General features: G+C 41.9%; 1 protein-coding gene across 6 annotated transcripts in view; it reads left to right on the forward strand.

Annotated features, from left to right (window-relative positions):
- The window catches only part of SRPK2 (SRSF protein kinase 2), a 144,631-nt gene that overhangs the window by 59,974 nt on the left and 62,274 nt on the right, over positions 1 to 22,383 (forward strand). For all 6 annotated transcript variants that reach the window (XM_058189762.1, XM_058189767.1, XM_058189766.1 and 3 more), the window contains one exon: positions 21,132 to 21,283. In XM_058189762.1, coding sequence (XP_058045745.1) covers positions 21,132 to 21,283 — 152 coding nt within the window. The remainder of the gene's footprint in view (positions 1 to 21,131; positions 21,284 to 22,383) is intronic.

Genomic DNA, 22,383 nt, shown 5'->3' on the forward strand with positions numbered 1-22,383 from the left:
AGTGTCCATCTGTCTTCTCGCTTGCAAAGAGCAGAGTAGAAAAGACTGCAGAACTGTCCCCCCCATTTTTTTAAAAATAAACATTCCTCTTATATCAGCGGTTCTCAACCTGTGGGTCAGGACCCCGTTGGGGGTCGAATGACGATTTGCCAGGGGTCGCCTAAGACCATCGGAAATATGGGAAGTATACTTGCGAGTCGAAGAATCGCGCTCCAATGGTTGACTCCACAAGCCAGCTGCAGGCTCTTCAAATCGCTAGCCGAATTCGGCTTCAGGCGCGATGAATTAAAAAAAGAGAGAAATCTTTGCTCTGATGTCTCCCTCTCAAGCCAGCTGCAATCACTCCCAATCGCTAGCCTAATCTGGCTTCAGGCACGATAAACTTAATAGGGGAGGAGTCTCCGCTTTAATGCCTCCGTCCTCAAGGCAATCGCAAGCAGTTCAGATCGCTAGCCAATATGGCTTCAGGCGCGATAAATTCAAAACGAAAATAATTTTATGGTTGGGGGGGGGGGCGCCACATTGTGGGGAATTGTATTAAAGGGGTCGCCACATTGTGGGGAATTGTATTAAAGGGGTCGCAGCACTATAAAGGTTGAGAACCACTGTCTTATATGATCTCTACCAAGCAAGTTTACACAACTGCCAGAACCTGCATTTTTTACAAAGCTGCGCATCACTCAACATTCTGTGGTGTGTCCCTCCTAGGCAATTTATTGAAGCAAAACCAAATTGGCGGTTACCAAAATGGTTAGACCAGGAAGCTGATGCTAGACACTTTAAGTGTGATATTGTTCTGTTCATTGTCTCTGGTTCCAACAGAGACAAAATGGCAAATCAAGACGAATGCGAAAATACAACTTGCAGATTAATGGCCTTGCAACCATAGGTGTCCGGCCAGGCATTGATAATGACATCTCTGGATCTTAGTCATTCATAGCTTCGTGTTGCAGTGAGACCCCCCCTCTTACAGGAAATCAATGCCATCATTAAACTCTTGTTTATTTTGGTTCTAAGAATGCTTTCGTGCAAAGAAGGAATTATTTATAGATGCTGCTCTCACCTGGAGAAACTTCCGATCGGGGTTACGATTTCTAAAAAAAAATAAAAATAAAGGTTTGAGCTCGAACCACTCAGACAGCTAGAAATTCTTAATCCTCACAGAAGAAGAAACAGCTAAAAACTGCTCAAATAAATTCTATATTTCACAATAACGCCCATCAATTTGGTCTACAGCAGTGGTTCTCAACCTTTATAGTGCTGCGACCCCTTTAATACAATTCCCCATGATGTGGCGACCCCAATCATAAAATTATTTTCGTTTTGAGTTTATCGCCTGAAGTCAGACATAGCGATCTGAACTGCTTGTGATTGCCTTGAGGACGGAGGCATTAAAGCGGAGACTCCTCCCCTATTAAGTTTATCGCGCCTGAAGCCAGATTAGGCTAGCGATTGGGAGTGATTGCAGCTGGCTTGAGAGGGAGACATCAGAGCAAAGATTTCTCTCTTGTTTTAATTCATCGCGCCTGAAGCCAAATTCGGCTAGCGATTTGAAGAGCCTGCAGCTGGCTTGTGGAGTCAACCATTGGAATGCGATTCTTCGACTCGCAAGTATACTTCCCATATTTCCGATGGTCTTAGGCGACCCCTGGCAAATTGTCATTCGACCCCCAACGGGGTCCCGACCCACAGGTTGAGAACCGCTGGTCTACGGAGATTTTCAATGTGATATACGCAGTACAGTAGGGATGAGACATGTACAGATCTGTACCTTGGAGAAACAAAACAGCCACTTCACAAATGCATGGCACAATGTAAGAGAACAAACCCATCAGGACAAGATTCAGCAGCCCATCGGCATTGGAAAGAGAAAGATCACACTTTTGAAGACAGCAAAAGTCCACATTCTGGACAGAGAGGACTCCTGGTTTGAAAGGGGGGGGGTGTCAAAGAGGGCATTTACGTTAAGATTGAATAGCCCTCTCTCAACAGAGATGGAGGGATAGGACATTATCTATCTCCAGTCTGCAACACAGTCCTTTCAGCAGTTCCAAGCAGTTTTTACACCCATTTGCACAATTCAGGTCACCACCAAGGTATAGATAAACCTCCAAGTGGCCTCAACGACTCTCAGAGAGAGCGCTAACGACCCGAGGACTGCAAGGAATATAAATCCTTGCCTCCGCCACCATTCAGTCAGAACTAAAGAAGCTTCCTGGATGAGAAGTGAAACATCTTCAAGGAAAAAAATTAAGTCCAGCTGCCTTTCGAAAAAGCACCTTTGGGACTCATCAATATCTGCCAGCAAATCTCAAACGATCACGATTATTGGGCTCAAAAACCCCTTGTACCTTCCGTTACCGATTCTAGAATATTCTATTAAAAAGAATATTCTTTTACTTTAAAGGAAGGAATTGCCTAGTTGTAGGACATAAAGGCAGGGCCGAGAAAGAGTTTAGCAGAACCGGATAAGAGAGAGATCAACTGTTATAGAAGGGCCATTTTGAAAGGAGAGTATCCATTCGGCATTGTCGTATTAACTTAGCGCTAGTACATGCATTTAGGTTACTTTTTCATGCTGACTGAACAACGTAAATAGCTTACATAAATAATATAGGCAGTTTAAGTGATTTGTAAGCAAAGCTTAGACGAAAACACAAGAGAACGTTTCTCAGTAGATTCTGAATGAATGAGAATCTTAAGTCTGTTTGCATGTCTAGTCAAGAATAAGTGTATTTCAAAGCTGTTAAACCTTTAAAGCTTGCCCTATCTGTCATCAGTTTTCCAGGTGTTTTTTTGTGTGTTTTTTTAAATAGAATCATTAAAATTTTGGATGAAAGGCCATACGAAGAAAAGTCTTTCAAATTTTCTCCTCAGCTAGTGAGGTGATTGTCATTTTTCCTGATACCCTCTGTTGATGAGAACCAGAGCTTATATGACATGAAACATATTAATAGCGCAATTCGTTTAGTGATAGCTACCAAATGTTTTTTTCTCTCTTCCTTCTGACAAACAAAGCAACCCTGATAGATTTTCCATGACTTGAATTTTATTTATTTTATTTTATTTTATTTTATTTTATTTTATTTTATTATTTTATTTTATTTTATTTTGGTTCGGAATCTACTAGGAAGATCTTGCAGTTTTGTCTAGATGCAGCAGTTATTTTGACTCTCCAGGGTATAATCACCTTGAGTTCCTCAATTATTTTGTTGTTAACCTTATGGGTTTTTAAAGGCAGATCTTTTAAGACAACATAATTAACAGCAAACACGGCAGAAACCTATCGGAATGGAGATTGTGAAGAACCCAAGCTTTATTTGAAGAAAAGTGGGTTGATTTTATCTCAGGATTATTTTGATATTTACCTCAAAATAAATCATGAGATAAATTAACCCGCTATTTTTCAAATCTAGCTGGCACCATGTTTAAACGGATAAAATTACATTCTTTGAGAAATAATGCATATTAATTCACCAGTAGCAGAGAATTGGAATTATGTCTTAAATTTAAATTTATGACAAGGACAAGTTGATATTATTTGTATCAGTTCAATAGATAGCAATAATATATATGAACAGATATTGCAGGATACGTTTCTTTTCTTTAAAAGATACGTAAAGATGAAGATACATAAAAGATACTTAAAGACAAAAGCAAAATTACTCTGTGCCAAAGTATAGAATTACATGTTGTTGTAAGGAATTACTAGAGAGCTTTGTATTTGCTACATAGAGATTATCTCCTTATTTTTAATCTCCTTATCTGCTAGTTTTAATGTCCAATTGTTAAATTCTCTTACCCCTCGTTGTTTTAAAAATGTTCCGTCTTATATAGGTACCGTGTTTTTCCCAAAATAAGACCAGGTCTTATATTAATTTTTGCTCCAAAAATTCGAGTTAGGACTTATTTTGAGGGAAATAAGGTACTAAACGCTTCCGTCTGCAGACAATCTTAAGTGGGGCTTATTTTTGGAGGAGGGCTTATATTACGAGCATCCTGAAAAAAAATCATGCTAGGCCTTATTTTCCGGTTGGGTCTTATTTTCAGGGAAACAGGGTGGACCTTGACTTTCAGTAGCTTGTTTAGTGACTGTTCCAACAGCGCTGAAAAAAGTGTTTTGTGACCGTTTCTCACACCTACGACCATTGCAGCCTGTCCGTGGTCACGTGATCAAAATCCAGATGCTTGACTCAACTGACTCATATATATGACGGTGACAGTGTCTGGGGAGAGGTCATGGAATCCCCTTTTTGTAACCTTCTGAGAAGCTAAGTCAATGGGGAAAGCCAGGTTCGTTTAACAACCGTGTGACTAACTTAACCACTCACAGTAATTCAATCAACGGCGGTAAGAAAGGTCGTATAACGAAGCAACACTCAACAACTGTCTCGCTTAGCAGTAGAAATTTTGGACTTCGTTGCGGTTGTAACTCGAGGGCAACCTGTGCCACAAAATTTATTTCTGCAGAAACGACCAATGAGAATAAGCTCTCTGGGAATAGAAGGAAAAGTTCACAGGATTCAAATTCACTTTGCCTGAATACAAAAGAGTGATGAATGAAGCAAACACCTTCAGAGAATCCTAGTTAGAGCCCCCGTGACTCAAGAACCAATTTCTGTTGTTGAGTGAGGCATTTGTTAAGTGAATTTTGCCCAGTGGTGAAATCCAATTTTTTTTTACTACCGGTTCTGTGGGCGTGATGTGGCTTGGGCGTGGCTGGAGAAAGATACTGCAAAAACCCCATTCCCTCCCCACTCCGGGGGAAGGATATTGCAAAATCTCCATTCCCACCCCACTCTGGGGCCAGCCAGAGGTGGTATTTGCCGGTTCTCCAAACTACTCAACATTTCCGCTACCAGTTCTCCAGAACCTGCTGGATGTCACCCCTGGTTTTGCCTTATTTTAACAACCTTTCCTGCCTCTGTTGTTAAGTGAATCACTGCAGTCTAAGTTAGTAACACGGTTGCTAAGCGAATCTGGATTCCCCACTCATCTGATCACGTGACGTGACCCTGGGACATGACAGTTGTCATAAATATGAGCCAATTGGCAAGCATCTTAATTCTGATCCTGCGACCGCAGGTTACCTACGTCATTTTTTTAACTTTGTAACTTTTAACGGTCACTAAATGAACCGTTGTAAGTTGAGGATGACCTGTATAATATCAAAACGGCTAATCTAAGCCACGTTCAGAGAACTAGCAAAAAAGAGAGAGAAAAAAATAGAAGTCTTGAGGAAAACAAGTGCAGAAATTTTGGCAGGAAAGGACTTGACCAGTACAGGTGAAGAAATGGGCAAACCGGTAGTGATAAAAGCTACCGGTTGAACTGGTAATAATAATAATAAAAAGCTACTAGTTAATCCGAACCGGTATTTCCTGCTTTCTAGCTAATCTAAATAGCATGGCACAGCTGGTCCCCCCCTCTCACTGTTCTACTTACTTTAGAAAGGGTCCTTTTTCCGCACGAAGCATGCATTTGGTTCACGCCGAACATGCGCGGGCAGCGAACCGGTGGCAAGCTGTGGAGGATTTCACCACTGAGAAAAGACATTGTAAAAACTCTGGATTTTGATAACAGACTGATTTTCTTCAGCATGATATTGGCGTGACACTAACAAAATTTGGCAATGCTGGGAAGTCTTTTTTTTTTTTAAGCGAGGGATGAAGCCGACACCCGCCACGTTCTGGGTTTTTGTTTCCTGCAGGGTGAAAAAAGGTAAGAGAAGCCTGAATCCGTGCCATATACGAAAACAAGCGAGAACATTTTCAAAAGAACGCTTTAATTTCTCTTTGGAACGTAGCCTGGAGTACTTTTAAGCCAAATATTTGAAGAAGCAAGCCGGGCGAATGGCAGGCTTTCTAATTATTCAGAAATGTTCTTTTGCTTCGTGAATGATAAGCAGAAATTCATCTACAGACGCTCCTTCCCGCTCTTTGGGTGATCCATGAAAACGCTGAATATTTTAACAGGCTCCTTTGTAATGTTTTATGGGATGATATATGTGTACATGTTGCAACATTAACCATTTTCTGTCTGGGTATTCCTTATTGCTAAAACCACCTGGAAACTGTACATCGGAATGAGAAGTACTTTCGATCTAGAAAAAACAGATGCAGTAATAGATTTTGCATAATGCTTAAAACTCCTTCATCCTCAGGGAAGGTTTAAATAAGAACTCCCCCCCCCTCTTATTAATCTGTTATAATCCTGGGCCAGTAGAAATCACTGGACATTAAGAGGGATATTATTTTGGGTCTTTCTGATGGAGTAAGTGACTGCTTTTGCATTTGTAAAATAGGTTTAAGATGCATTTCCAGGAAAAAAACAACCGCACAAGAACATATATATGATTATCAGTCATTGTAAAATTTAACCAAGCCACTGTGTTTACATGCTCTGTTGATCTGTCCGCCCATCCATCCATCCACATCCACCCATCCGCCCGCCCGCCCATCCTCCATCCACCCACATCTATCCACCCTCCCTCCCATTCACACATCCATCCATCCACCCATCCATCCATCCATCAATCCACACACATCCACTCATCCACACATCCATCCATCCATCCACATCCATCCACCTATCCATCCACCCATCCAATTTAGATTTCATCCCTCTCACTATCCAAATGACACTGGCTTTTTACAGATAACAATATTCCCTTTTACTGTGTGTTTATTAATTTCTTTGTTGTTGTTGTTGTTGTTGTTAGTTGAGAAGTCACGTGCCACCCATCGCGACCCCATGGACAATGTTCCTCCAGGCCTTCCTGTCCTCTACCATCCTTTGGATCCATTTAAGCTCACGCCGACTGCTTCAGTGACTCCATCCAGCCCACTCGTTCTCTGCTGTCCCCTTCTTCTTTTGCCCTCCGTCGTTCCCAGCATTAGGCTCTTCTCCAGTGAGTCCTTCCTTCTCATTAGGTGGCCAAAGTATCTGAGTTTCCTCTTCAGGATCTGGCCTTCTAAAGAGCAGTCAGGGTTGATCTCCTCTAGGGCTGACCAGTTGGATTGCCTTGCAGTCCAAGGGACTCACAGGAGTCTTCTGCAGCACCAGTTCAAAGGCCTCCATTCTTTGGCGCTCAGCCTTCCTTATGGTCCAATTTCTTTGTAGTATTGTTTAAAACATTGTTTTGAAGACAATTTCATAAAAAGCATGGCTTTCGGCGTCCATGTTAATTACTTGCACTTAAATTTTGTTTGCTTCTTTTTCTATACCTTTCTATCCAGTATAACAGTTCTTTGCAGTGTTTTTAAAACCCTACTTTTCTGTATTATTATCCCTGTTTACAAATATTAAAAAGTTCCCCTGAGCTAATATTGTAATTAAGATGCTTCTAATAGCATTTAATATTATTGTTGTTGTTGTTGTTGTTGTTGTTGTTCCAGTGGTACTCGGCACACTGGGAGCTGTGCCTAAAGACCTAGGCAAGCACTTAAAAGCAATTGGCGCTGACAAGATCACCATTGGTCAGCTGCAGAAGGCCACCTTACTGGGATCTGCTTGCATAATTCGCCGATACATCACGCAGTCCTAAACGCTTGTTCGACTAGTGATCTGTGATACGAAATCCAGCATAGTTATCTTGTTTGCTGTGCATACTGTCATTTTGTGTAAATATAATAATAATAATAATAATAATAATAATAATAATAATAATAATAATAATAATAATAATAAACACTAAAAGCAACAACAAAGAAAATCCTTAATTTGTTTTGTGAAATGCTTGGTTTAACAGAATAACAGAGTTGGAAGGGACCTTGGAGGTCATCTAGTCCCACCCCCTGCTCAAGCAGGAGACCCTATAGCATTCCAAATAAGAGGCTATCCAATTTCTTCTTAAAAGCCTCCAGCGATGGAATACCTACAATTTCTGAAGGCAATTTTTTCCTGTTCTCACTCTGAGGAAATTTCTCCTTAGTTCTACGTTGATTTCTCTCCTTGACTGGTTTCCATCCATTGCCCCTCAAATATTGGAACACAGCTATCATGTCACCCCTAGTCCTTCTTAATATATCTATAACCTTGGACCCTTGCATGTGTAAGTGTCTATTTTAATTCATTAGCCTTACAGGTATCTATGTCAGCCTGATCTCTTAATATGGGAGATAAGTTTCTATATCAATTCCCCCCCCTTTTTTTCCTGCTGGTTATCCATAAGCATATCATCCTTAGTAGGGAGCTGCTTAATACATAGGACAGTGGGGGAAGTGAAGGCAGTTGGAATTTGTGAGTACAATAATAAAACATTATTACTAGTTGCACTATTGAAAATGGCATCCTCTACTTTTTGCTCAGAAGTGCTAATTAACACATTTATCCAAAAGGAGAACAACCCTTAATTTAACACTTAACTTTCTCTGAAGGAAGTGGATGCAGACAAAAAAAAAAACACAGACAAAAATCCGGCCGGTTCCAGTTGGAATTGACAACACGAGAACCTTACATAGGTGAACAATTTGTGCAGTGTTCAGCTGTTTTACACAATATGTGTGTGTGTGTGTGATCCACTTGTATATGTTATGTATCTTACACAAGAAACCTTACTCCTTCTAAGGCCCTAAATCAGGGGTGTCAAACTCAAGGCCCATAAGCCGGTTTCGACCCGCAGGGTGCTTAGATCTGGCCTGCAGGGCCTGCTCGAAAACAGCAAAGGAGCAGCCTGCGGTGCTTCTGCTAGCAAAAACGGACTAAAAACAAAACACAAGGAGAAATGTTTCCCCTTTTGCATTTGGGCATGCAAAAGGAGGAATGGAAATGGAACAAGGACCGACAAAGAAAAAGATGGGAAGATGGGAAGAGAGCAAGGAAGGAAAAATAAGGAAAGAGGGGAAGGAAGAAAAAACGGTATGAAGAGGGAAGTGTTGTGACCCAGGCCCAAGTAGGTAGTAATAAACTTAGTCCGTGGAAAAATAAACTTTATTCGAACAGCTGGGAATTACTTCATTCCCAGCGTCGTTCAACTCAAATTAAAACAAATTCCTCCCAACACAAATTCCTCAGTCCTATCGCAAACCTTGGTCCAATTAGGCAAACTGCCAAAGGCCTTTCTTGGCAAACGTTCAGAAGTCACAAAAATAGATGCAAGACGTAGATGAAGCAGAAGATGAAGCTACCAACAGTTGTTTTCCGGCCAAGCCCAAATGCCGTTGCTGGTCTGTTTTAAGCCTTATGGGAAGGGCCAATCATCTCTTGGCCTTACTCCTGAGTTGTCCTCTCTGCTTGAGCTGCTCTTGCCTTCTGGCAGCTCTTCTCATGTGTGCATTAGGAACAGGTTCCTCCTGTTTCTCTGCCTCACTACTATCAGGCTCTGGAGGCTCTGGAGTCCGTACCTCACTTCCCGATGGCCCTGGCCTCACCTCAGCCTCATTGCTGTCCGACTCCGTTGCCAGCTTCGTAGACTGCTGACGGACCACAACAGGAAGGAAGGAAGGAAGGAAGGAAGGAAGGAAGGAAGGAAGGAAGGAAGGAAGGAAGGAAGGAAGGAAGGAAGGAAGGAAGGAAGGAAGATTATAGTGAGAATGAGGGAGGGTCTCAGGGAAGTCCTGCGTTAACACTTGGCTACCACAGGTACACAAGTCCTGTGAGATGCCAACCATGCCCATACCCACCATGGCCATGCCCTCCACCCACCCATGCCCCCCTCCGACCCTCCGAGGTCAAACACAACCCTGATGCAGCCCTCCAGTTTTACAACCCTGCCCTAAACTAATAAGGAATCAAAAATCCAACCAGTTTAGAACCGGGGAGGGAGGGGGGGGGAAATAAATACAATTTTTGTCCTTGCTTTTTCTCCTCCAGAGAGAAACAATTTGGGAAGGACTTTTTAAAACCCTCCAGTGCTCATAGACTGCTAGCATTTATACCCCAAAGTTTTACACTGATTTGTAACAGCAAAATTTACATTGAGAATGTTTAAGAGCATTATAATCTTTTGTATCCATAGGATAAGCAGTGTAATATAACTCAAAGGCAAGAAAGAAGAAATTTTTGCTTATGAACTTTTTGCCAGGTTTGGGGTGTGTTTTGTTTTGTTTTTTTGTTAATCTAGCTGTCAGTAGATTTAATACAGGCCTTAATGGACAGCAAAACACAACAAAATGCCAAAATAAAGTTGCCAGCGTATTTTAACCCAACTAGTAACCAGGCTTACTGTCTAAATAAATTGCAATTTTACATCTATCAATATATCAAACAAGATAATTGCAGGCATAAATTGAAAATGTACATATTGCAATTTATGATCTTAAAATAACAGAATGAATTTAGGATAATATAGTGTAAGAGGCCTATACCGGCTGTATTTAAATTTCTCTTTCATGCCTTTTTTATTCAGATTCCTATCTGAAAATAATTGGTTTTTCTTTTTTCCCCCCTCCATGGTTTTTACAACATTTCTGGAAATATTACAAGCCAGAATATCTCAGTTCTACTTGTTCGGTGACACGAATCAATAATCAGATATTAAGCCGTGGGGGAAGTACAAGTTTTAAGCAGAATAAAGCCTTCTGTCTCTTTCATCCGATTCCTTTTCGAAGTTTAGAGATCCATCTGAGGACAAATAGTTCTTTGAGGTCATAATTTGGTTAATGAACTGGGAGATACTTTATAGTCACAAATAAAAGAGATTTCCAGGAAGGAACAATCATGAAACACTGTGGAAAAAAAAGGTCAAAAATCCTTTATTCTCTCTGAGATTTATTTATTTTGTTCCCCTTGGGGTATAACAGGTTGTCCTGCTAAGAATTAGGTTACACAGACTACATGTACTGCTGAATAAGATCTAAAGTCATTAGCCAGAGCTTCCTTTAAATTGTATTTAAAGGAGCTGTTGGTGGCGCAGTGGTTAGAATGCGGTATTGCAGGCTAATTTCACCGACTGTCAGCGGTTCGATCCTGTTTGGCTCAAGGTTGACACAGCCTTTGATCCTTCCGAGGTCTCAGATTGTTGGGGACAACATGGTGACTCTATAAACTTCTTAGAGAGGGCTGTAAAGCACTGTGAAGTGGTATATAAGTCTAAGTGCTATTGTTCCTTCCTTCCTTCCTTCCTTCCTTCCTTCCTTCCTTCCTTCCTTCCTTCCTTCCTTCCTTCCTTCCTTCCTTCCTTCCTTCCTTCCTTCCTTCCTTCCTTCCTTCCTTCTTCTCTCTCTCTCTCTCTCTCTCTCTCTCTCTCTCTCTCTCTCTCTTTCTTCAATTGTTAAAAGAGATGATTCCTTCCTTCCTTCCCCCCTCCCTTATTCTCCTTCCTGGTGGCTCAGTGGTTAGAATGCAGTATTGCAGGCTGTATCTGCCCACAGTTAGAAGTGCGAATCTCACCAGGCTCAAGGTTGACTCAGCCTTCCATCCTTCTGAGGTCGTTAAAATGAGGACCCAGATTTTTGGGGGAAAAGAGAGCTGCAAAGCACGGCGAAGCGGTATATAAGTCTGAGTGCTATTGCTAGTGGTATGTTTTTCACAAAGCAGCTGGCAAGAACCTGCGGGAGAAGGGTACAGGTAGTTCTCTATTTACAACCGTTCATTTAGTGACCATTCAAAGTTACAATGGCACTGAAAAAGTGACTTACGACCAGTTTTTCATGCTTACGACCGTTGCAGCATCCCCGTTGATTACGTGATCAAAATTCAGACTCTTGGCAACTGATTCATATTTATGACGGTTACAGTGTTCCTGCGTCATGTGATCCCCTTTTTGCAGCGTTCTTCTTGTGGTCCGCCAGCAGCCTACGGAGCTGGCAGCGGAGTCAGATAGTGAGGAGGCTGGGGAGGGACATAGGCCAGTCCTGGAGTTTGGGGAAGACTCGGATGAGGGTTCTGCATCGGAGGCAGAGATGGGGCCAGGGCCATCTGGGAGTTATACCTGGACTCCCGAGCCTCCAGAGTCGAACATAAGAGAAGCAGAAGAACAGGAAGCGCCTGTTCCTAGTGCGCGCATGCGCAGAGCTGCCAGAAGGCAAGAACAGTTAAAACAAAAGGGATGACTTGGGAGTAAGAACTGGAGATGATTGGCCCCTCCCATAAGGCTTAAAAGAGGAGCAAAGGCACGTGGGCCCTTTGCAGGAAAGCAACATTGTTAATTCTGTTCCCAGTCGGCATCTCTGTTTGATTCTGGACTCTGTGGCTTTGCCAAGTAGGTCTTTGGCAGCGTGTCAAGGGAGATAAAGGTTGATGATTATCCCAAAGGACTTCTCCCAAAGGACTTTTTGCAACTAATTGGGACTCAGCTGTGAATGAACGTAATTCAACAGTTTTGACAAGCCAGATAAACAAACAAAACAAAAGTCTCGCTTAGCAACAGAAATTTTGGGTCTCAATTGTGGTCGTAAATTGAGGACAACCTATATATATCCTTGCACTATTAAGGAGGAAAGCCAGATTCCAGAAATTGCAACAAAACAATTTTCGGTTTTCCTGGCAGGAATAAGGCAGGTTTCTTGTAATTGGACAAATAATCACATTGCTATTACACAACCAGAAGAATAAACTAACTTACTAAATGCTGAACAAATCCTGCTTTTTTGGGGTGAGTTTTCTGTGCAATCTAGTGGGGTAGTTGAGACTTCCCAGTGTATTAAAAGGAAGATCTTTTATCTGGAAATTATATTTTATAATCCACAGGCAATTTGGGGAAGAAAAAAACCTTCAAAAATATTTTGCAACATATGAAGCAACACATATTGAAATCCTTGAAGCTTTTTTCTGTTCATGATATTGTTAATTAATTGATAATTGGTTTCCCGTTCAATATTCTTGTTTTGGGTGATTGTGTATTATTGCACTCTCTAATATTGGATGCGAATATAATTTGTTCATAAAACAGAAGCTTCCTTTAATGATGTCTGCATTTGATGTTAGACTCCCTACCCCCACCCCAGTGTAACAGTTTATCGTTTTAATTTATATTCACATATTCTTTAGATTTCATTATGGCAATTTTGTAAAAAACTATGTAATACTTTTAAAAAAAATTATCTATCCCAAACAATTTCAAATTACTGTTCGTACTTTAATAGCAGTCTTACAAATATTTCCGCGGAAGTAAATCTTATTTATTTTGTGCATAGCACTGATGATGTTACCTGGCTGGGTAATGATATGTTTGCAAAAAAACAAGCAAGCTCAGAGAGCACCAAGGACCCTTCATAGTTGTCATCGTCGTCCTCCTCCTCCTCCTCCTCGCACTGATGATGTTATCTAGCTGGGTAATGAAATGTCTACAAGAAAACAAGTTCAGAGAGCACCAAGGAACCTTCATAGTCCTCCTCCTCCTCCTCCTCCTCCTCCTCCTCCTCCTCCTCCTCCTCCTCCTCCTCCTCCTCCAAGCCCTCCTCCCTTCTGGCACTGATGATGTTACCTAGCTGGGTAATGAAAATGTCTGTAAGAAAACAAGCCAGTTCAGAGAGCACCAAGGACCCCTCATGTTAACCCTGAGCTACAAATATTCTCCTTTATTAGTAACTGTCATTTAATTTGCGCGAAATGAAGTGTGAAGCTGTAGAGAAGTGGTAGATATTTTCTAGGAAACAAAAATATTGGTTTGGTTTGCTTGGTGGTTTTCTCTTTCCCTCAATCCCCCCCCTCCCCCCGCTAATTTTCTTTGCTTTAGAAGCAACACATCTTGTAGATTTAGCATGTTGGAACTTGGAAACAAGAGGTGAGGGATTGCACCTAATAAAATGATTTAGGAATTGCTCACAGGATAGATTTTGTCGGTGCCTGCCCAGATTGCATATTTTCTTCCTCCGGATCATCAATTCGAGTTGTTTAATGTGTTGTTGGCTCATGAGTGTAATTTGTCTTTTGCAGCTTTTGGTTTTTGAACACACCTTTGTGAAATGGCATGATATATAATCTTAAATATGTAGTTGTCCTAGAAACGTAGTTGTTCATATTCCTTGTCCTGGTTTGGAAGAGGAAGAGATGGACTTTCTCTAACAACTTGCCATGGCGTTAAGATACAGGGAGGTGTTTTCAGCTTTCTAATTAATTACTTAATTACCCTCAGCACTTTTCTTTATTTTTAACAGGGATTTTATATTAATAACTTTCTAAATGGTGACAGAGAGAGTGTGTGTGGACCAGTCCCGCCGTAGGCACAAAAGACAGAGGGGTGACTTTGGGCCAATCACCAAGCGACTGTGAGTTCTAGTCCCGCCTTAGGCACAAAAGAGAGAGGGGTGACTTTGGGCCAATCACCAGGAGACTGTGAGTTCTAGTCCCGCCTTAGGCACAAAAGACAGGGGTGACTTTGAGCCAATCGCCAGGCGACTGTGAGTTCTAGTCCCGCCTTAGGCACAAAAGACAGAGGGGTGACTTTGGGCCAATCACCAGGAGACTGTGAGTTCTAGTCCCGCCTTAGGCACAAAAGACAGGGGTGACTTTGAGCCAATCGCCAGGCGACTGTGAGTTCTAGTCCCGCCTTAGGCACAAAAGACAGAGGGGTGACTTTGGGCCAATCCACCAGGCGACTGTGAGTTCTAGTCCCGTTTTAGGCACAAAAGACAGAGGGGTGACTTTGGGCCAATCACCAGGAGACTGTGAGTTCTAGTCCCGCCGTAGGCAAAAAAAAGAGAGGGGTGACTTTGGGCCAATCACCAGGAGACTGTGAGTTCTAATCCCACCATAGGCACAAAAGACAGAGAGGTGACTTTGAGCCAATCGCCAGTCGACTGTGAGTTCTAGTCCCGCCATAGGCACAAAAGACAGAGGGGTGACTTTGGGCCAATCACCAGGCGGCTGTGAGTTCTAGTCCCGCCTTAGCCGTGACAGCCAGCTGTGTTGACATTGGGCTAGTAATTCTCTCTCAGTCTAATCCACCTCACAGGGCTGTTGTTGTGTGGGGAGGAAATAGAGGCAAGAAGGAGTATTTTGTACATTCGCCACCTTAGTTATAAAGTAATAAAGGTGGGATAAACATCTAAAATCTAATAAACGAGAGATAGATACAGACACTCCCATGCACTCACTAGGTGATTATTCTTCTCATCCTCTCTCAAATTTCTTCTTCTCTAAACATAGTGCAGAATCGGCTTTCTTACTTAATGTGCCAACCTCCTGTTTAGGCAGGGAATTTTATACCATTTCAGACAAATGATTGTCCAATCTTTTCTTAAAAACCTCCAAGTGTTGGAGCATCCACAACTTCTGGTGGCAAGCTGTTCCACTGGTTAATTGTTTCTCACAGCCAGGAAATTTCTCCTTAGTTCTAGATTGATTCTCTCCTTGATTAATTTCCACCCATTAGCTTGCCTTCAGGTGCTTTGGAGACCCCCCCCCACCTCTTCTTTGTGGCAGACCCTCGAATATTGGAAGACTGCTATCATGTCACCCTTTTTCATTAAATAATAAAAAAAGGGCCTCTGTGGCTCAGACTGCTAAGACAGTCTGTTATTAATAGCAGCTGCTTGCAGTTACTGCAGGTTCAAGTCCCACCAGGCCCAAGGTTGACTCAGCCTTCCATCCTTTATAAGGTAGGTAAAATGAGGACCCAGATTGTTGGGGGCAATAAGTTGACTTTGTATATAATATACAAATGGATGAAGACTATTGCTTGACATAGTGTAGCTATGAGCTAAGTGAGTATGTGAGCTAAAAACATACTTATTTACTCAAGCGGGACTGGCATAATAGTTTGATTTTAAATTGGGGTTTTATTAATATTCTTAAATATTTTAAATTTAATTTTAATTATTAGCCGTTTTTGTAATTTTGCTATGTTTTAATTTGTTTTAATTGTACATATCTTGTATTTTATCTCCGGCTGTACACCGCCCTGAGTCCTTCGGGAGAAGGGCGGTATAAAAATTTAATAAATAATAATAAAATAATAATAATAATAGTGTAAGCCGCCCTGAGTCTTCGGAGAAGGGCGGGATATAAATGCAAATTAAAAAAAAAAAGATATACCTAATCCCTGCAACCGTTCTTCATCTATTTTAACCTCCGGTCCCCTAATCGTCTCTGTAGCTCTTCCTTGCTCTCTTTCTAGAGTCCCAACATCTTTTTTATATCATGGCGACCAAAACTGGATGCAATATTCCAAACTGTAGTTAGTATAAATAAAATAGCCGGTTTTTTTACATTGCTCTGTGTTATTGTGACCTGAAGAGTTTTGCTATGTTATTGCAATTTTATTTGACACTCAGCTTCAGGTACCAGATATTTCAGGGAAAATCTTGGTTTTGCATTAAGTATGCGTTTGCAGCAGACTAAAATGGATGTATATGTAAAATAAACTGATTTATTTTTCTCGCTCCAAAATGTCACCTTAAGCAGAACCTTCATTTAGAAGCGTTCTTAAGTAAGCTTTTCCAGCTGAAAGAAAGATTTAGAGCCAACGTTTCGTTTTTACTGTACCTAAAGTTCTCACTGGCACTTGGTGATATGAATAGACATCTAAGCCAGTTGCCATAGTAACGCTGCAGCATAGTAGAAAATGTACGTTTTTTTTATTTTGATATTGCTCTTTTGTGTATGTGTGTGTGTGTGCAGAGAGGAAGGAAAAAAAAAACGAGTGTTACCTTTTGTTGCTCAAAAATCTGAAACACGGTTGAAAGATAAATTTGTGTGGTCAATTACAGGTTTATGATGTAAAAAAGATGCAGAGACTCTAGAAAGAGTGCAGAGAAGAGCAATCAAGATGATTAGGGGACTGGAGGCTAAAACATATGAAGAACGGTTGCAGGGAATTGGTATGTCTAGTTTAATAAAAAGAAGGACTAGGGGAGACATGATAGCAGTCTTCCAATATCTCAGGGGCTGCCCCAAAGAAGAGGGAGTCAAGCTATTCTCCAAAGCACCTGAAGTAGAACAAGAAGCAATGGGTGGAAACTGATCAAGGAAAGAAGCAACTTAGAACTAAGGAGAAATTTCCTGACAGTGAGAACAATTAACCAGTGGAACAACTTGCCTCCAGAAGTTGTGAATGCTCCAACACTGGAAGATTTTAAGAAGATGTTGGATAACCATTTGTCTGAAGTGGTGTAGGGTTTCCTGCCTGGGCAGGGGGTTGGACTAGAAGGCCTCCAAGGTCCCTTCCAACTCTATTGTTGTTGTTGTTGTTGTTATTATTATTATTATTATTATTATTCCTTACCTTGTGACCACAATTGAGCCCACAGTTTTTGTTGCTAGCCCAGACTGTTGTTGCCTGGGCTTTGGTCCCGTTTTACGACCTTTCTCTTGCCACGATGGTTAAGTGAATCATTGTAGTTATTAAGTTAGCAATGCCCTTGTGTTCAGTGAATCTGGCTTCCCTATCGATCTTGGTCTCAAAAAGTGAACACAGGGCACGACAACCGTCATAATTACGGGTCAGTTGCCAAGCGTCTTGAGTTTTGGTCACGTGACCGCAGGGAATGCTACATCGGTTGTGAGAAAAATGGAGCGCGGGGAGGGGGGGTCGTGCGCACATGCACGGGGGGGGGGGAGGGTGCATTGAATCATTTATTTATTTATTTATTTAATCATATTTTTATACCGCCCTATCTCCCGAGGGACTCAGGGCGGTGTACAGCCAAGTAAAATATACACATAAATACAAGTTAAAACCCAATTTAAAAAACTTATTAAATACGGCCAAATATTAAAACCCCAATAAAATAGTAAAACCCCATTAAAACCAAATTTACAATTTAAAATTCTAGTCCAGTCCTGCGCAAATAAAAAGATGTGTCTTAAGCTCGCGGCGAAAGGTTCGAAGGTCAAGAAGTTGGCGAAGTCCTGGGGTAAGTTTGTTCCAGAGGGTGGGAGCCCCCACAGAAAAGGCCCTTCCCCTGGGCGTCGCCAGCCGGCACTGCCTGGCTGACGGCACCCTGAGGAGTCCCTCCCTGTGAGAGCGTACGGGTCAGTGGGAGGCATTCGGTGGCAGTAGTCGGTCCCGTAAGTATCCCGACCCAATGCCATGGAGCACTTTAAAGATAATTACCAAAACCTTGAAGCGCACCCGAAAGGCCACAGGTAGCCAGTGCAGTCTGCGCAGGAGTGGTGTCACATGGGAGCCACGAGGGGCTCCCTCTATCACCTGCGCAGCCGCATTCTGGACCAACCGCATTCTGGACCAACACACATGCATGACCCCCCCCCTTTCTCCTCCCGCTTTTGGCACGCGATAACAAAAAGGTTAGCCATCACTGCTATAGAGTAAGCAAAACAATTACAAACTATGCGTATTTGAGCTCTCTGCTCAGTCGTTGGCAGCAGTGAGTTTTTATGAGCAAGTTTGCTGCTTAAAAATGCATGGAGCGGTTTTCCATCTAATAATTCATAGATGACAAGTTTTTTTGTGAATGGCCTTCGCCGATGATTCGGTTGCTTATCCTGAGGCTGTGTTCTCTTCTTTGCTTTAGTCTGCTTTAGCCGTGAGATTCTGGCTTTTTCATAGATTTGACATTGTCGCTTGTAGTTTTGCCATTGTACGAGCCCTTTTCATACTCGAGCAAGATGCTAATGGAAAATGAGAAAAGATGAGCTTCATGAAGAAAGGAGCTGACGTGCGGCTGCTTCGGAAGAAGGGACATTATTGGGACAAAATATGATTTATGGTTTATCATTTTGTTGTACACTGAGAGGTTATGCACCGGAGATAATTTCCTTGTGCGTCCAGTTACACTTAGCCAATAAAAAACCTATTCCTATTCCTATTCCTATTCCTATTCCTATTCCTATTCCTATTCCTATTCCTATTCCTATTCCTATTCCTATTCCTATTCCTATTCCTATTCCTATTCCTATTCTTCTCTTCTCTTCTCTTCTCTTCTCTTCTCTTCTCTTCTCTTCTCTTCTCTTCTCTTCTCTTCTCTTCTCTTCTCTTCCCTTCCCTTCCATTTATTCTATTCTATTCTATTCCTATTCCTATTCCTATTCCTATTCCTATTCCTATTCCTATTCCTATTCCTATTCCTATTCTATTCCTATTCTATTCTATTCTATTCCTATTCCTATTCCATTCCATTCCATTCCATTGATTCTATTCTATTCTCTTCTCTATTCTATTCTATTCTATTCTATTCTCTATTCTATTCCTTCCTTCCTTCCTTCCATTCCATTCCATTCCATTCCATTGATTCTATTCTATTCTATTCTATTCTATTCTATTCTATTCTATTCTATTCTATTCTATTCTATTCTATTCTATTCTATTCTCTTCTCTTCCATTCTCTTCTCTTCTCTTCTCTTCTTCTCTTCTTCTCTTCTCTATTCTATTCTATTCTATTCTCTTCTATTCTCTTCCTTCCTTCCTTCCCTTCCTTCCTTCCTTCCATTCCTTCCTTCCATTTATTCTATTCTATTCTATTCTATTCTATTCCTATTCCTATTCCTATTCCTATTCCTATTCCTATTCCTATTCCTATTCCTATTCTTCTCTTCTCTTCTCTTCTCTTCTCTTCCCTTCCCTTCCCTTCCCTTCCCTTCCCTTCCCTTCCCTTCCATTTCATTCCATTCCATTCCATTCTATTCTATACTATACCATTCCATTCCATTCCATTGATTCTGTTCTGTTCTGTTCTGTTTTGTTCTGTTCCGTTCCATTCCGTTCTGTTCCATTCCATTCCCAACTCCAACTCCAACTCCCTGCTACAAATCTTACAGAAAGGAGGATGTCTTATCCTGAATCAAAACTATGGAGTCAGAGAGGCCACTTACATCCCAGTTACATCAATGGGTTGCAGTCCAGGGTTCAAACGATTGGAGGCAGTACCTTTAAACGATTAGGCATTCAAGCACGATCAGAACTCAAAACAATGAGGCCAGGCTTGATCAAGTTAAACCTCACAATACCGTATTCTTTTTATTTGTCACTTTTATCCTTAGACTTTTCGTACGACAGGTTCATCCACCAGGTTTAAATCTCCAGAAGATGCCTAGCTACAGACAAAGGCAAGCTGAACTAAGGTCATCAGCACCTTGGCAGCTTCCCTTAGCAGCCGCTTGGCCTAACAACCAAGTTGCCTGTCCCAGTTGTGGCTGCTAAATAAGGACTGCCTGTGTCACTTTTTAATATTAGTTGGTCTCTCATCAGGTTGACCGTGTGGAATAAAACACCAAACAGGGCAATATAATTGGTAGACTTCTGCGATTGTAGGACTATATATTCCATCATCTCTGATTATCGCTTGTGCTGTCTAGGATTGATTGGAGTTGAATTCCAAAAATATTTTATTTCCATTGCTCTGATTGATGTTTATTCTACGTAATAAACGTGATGTTTTAGGTTCATCAAGATCCTTTTAAGGACTTTACCTAATCAAAATTGCCAAACTGATATTATTGTGTTGACATGATTGGATGAAAGGCTAATGTAGCATCCATCACCAAGTTTTGTTAGTATAAGTAGTCCTCGTAGAATCCTACTCTACTCTACTCTACTCTACTCTACCCTACCCTACCCTACTCCACGCCACGCCACGCCACGCCACGCCACGCCACGCCACGCCACGCCACGCCACGCCACGCCACTCCACTCCACTCCACTCCACTCCACTCCACTCCACTCCACTCCACTCCACTCTACTCTAATATTCCACTGCTGGAATGGCCTGGGAATAGCTGAGACCTTAACCCAATTGGAAATCTATGGAGCCGACTAAAGAAACTTGTTAGTCAGAAGCGACCCAACAATAAAACCCAGTTCATAGAAGCCATCCTTCAATCTTGGTTTCACATTATAACAGCTGCAGAACTCAAAGATTTGGTTCACTCCATGGGAAGATGTTGTAAGGCCATAATTCATGCTAAAGGTTACCAACTAAGTATTAACTGACGTGGGGGTCATTTTTGTATATCTCGTTTCTTCTATGGTGATAATTTTTGTATATCTCGTTTTTTCTACATGTTTCACTTTTCTTCTTTATACTGTAACTGCTGTTCTAATAGCAAATCCTTCATACAAGTTATTGCATTACATTCTCTTGATTAAATTATCTTTCCATTGATATATAATTTTATGGTACTACTCCCCCAAAAATGGGGTTCTTAGCTAGTTTTAGAAAATACACTTTTCCCAAAAGATTTCCACGATTTTGGCCACTACTGTAGACCGAGGTACCTGTCTCTCATCCTCGTATACGGGCAACAATCAAATAGGATGTGAGACATATATACATATGTTTCCTTTGTAGGCCAGAGCCTCAACAAAAAGTTCCCTCTGCACCACCACCGCCGCCTCCGCCTCCTCCACCACCGTTGCCGGAACCGACACCGCCAGAACCAGAGGAAGAAATTCTGGGATCCGATGATGAAGAGCAAGAAGACCCTGCAGATTATTGCAAAGGTTAGTGGGTGCAAATAAAGAGATTAATTTTGGAACTGGATGCTTGGGTGTCTGTGTCTCACTCATCCAGGTCATGGTTATCCCAAATTGGGACAAGACTCTCAGCGATCCTGTTGTGACCCAGCTCCCCAAACACGACAAACCCTCTGATGTCAACTCAAAAGATTCCTTTATTAGGCGCGCCGGCAGCCCCTGCAAAAAGTTTCTCTCTCACCGCAGGCTAACAAGTCTGTCCGGCAGGGAGATGAATAGTTGTCTGCCACATTTACTTATCTCTGCCCCCTGCCTTTTATCCCCAGAGCTAGGGTGGGGTTTCCCTAGCAGTGGTGGCTCTTCCGTCCCAAGGACCGGCCCATAGATTTCCACTGTTCTCCTCTCCTCTGCCTTTTGTGCATCCACGTGTCAGGCAGCTGTTCCTCCTCTTCTTCATCAGCCACCTGCAGACTTATGGGCTGTTGACTCTCCATCTGAGGGCTGATGGACGGCCCAGGCTCTGCCTCTGTCTCTTTCTCTGCCAGCTCCATTCCTTCTTCCCCCTCGGAGCTCTCAGGTTGCCCTGAGGCAGACCCTGACTCCCACACCACCTCCTCCTACTCTGATTTGGCTGCGGGAGGGTCCGGAGGCGGATAGCCCACTACAGATCCTATCTGTATTTGAAATATCTGTAATTCTTGGTGGTTTTTCTCCTTGAAAACCAGTCAGAACTGAAGAATTTTTATTGGTTGAGAAGCGAAATGTTCAAGGAATAACCCCCCCAGGAAAGTACTGATTTGTTGCCTTTTGGAAAAGCACCTTTGGGACAACTCTGTGCTTCCATCATTTGAAATTAAAAAACCCCAGAAGTTGCTCCCAATCCGTATTTTTTTAACGCCTTGTTAATTAAATAAAAAGAGCCTCGTTTACTGGTAATTCTTTATCCTTTAATTGTAGACTGTGGAAAATGCATGCAAGCGTTTAGGAAGATTTAAGTAATTTAACATTTTTTAAAATTTTTTTGTCAGTCTGTAGACTAGCTCAGTGGCTAAGACGCTGAGCTTGTCGATCGAAAGGTCGGCAGTTCGGCGGTTCGAATCCCTAGTGCTGCCGCGTAACGGGGTAAG

Source organism: Ahaetulla prasina, chromosome 7 (genome assembly GCF_028640845.1).
Source record: "Ahaetulla prasina isolate Xishuangbanna chromosome 7, ASM2864084v1, whole genome shotgun sequence".
In the NCBI taxonomy this organism is placed as follows: domain Eukaryota; kingdom Metazoa; phylum Chordata; class Lepidosauria; order Squamata; family Colubridae; genus Ahaetulla; species Ahaetulla prasina.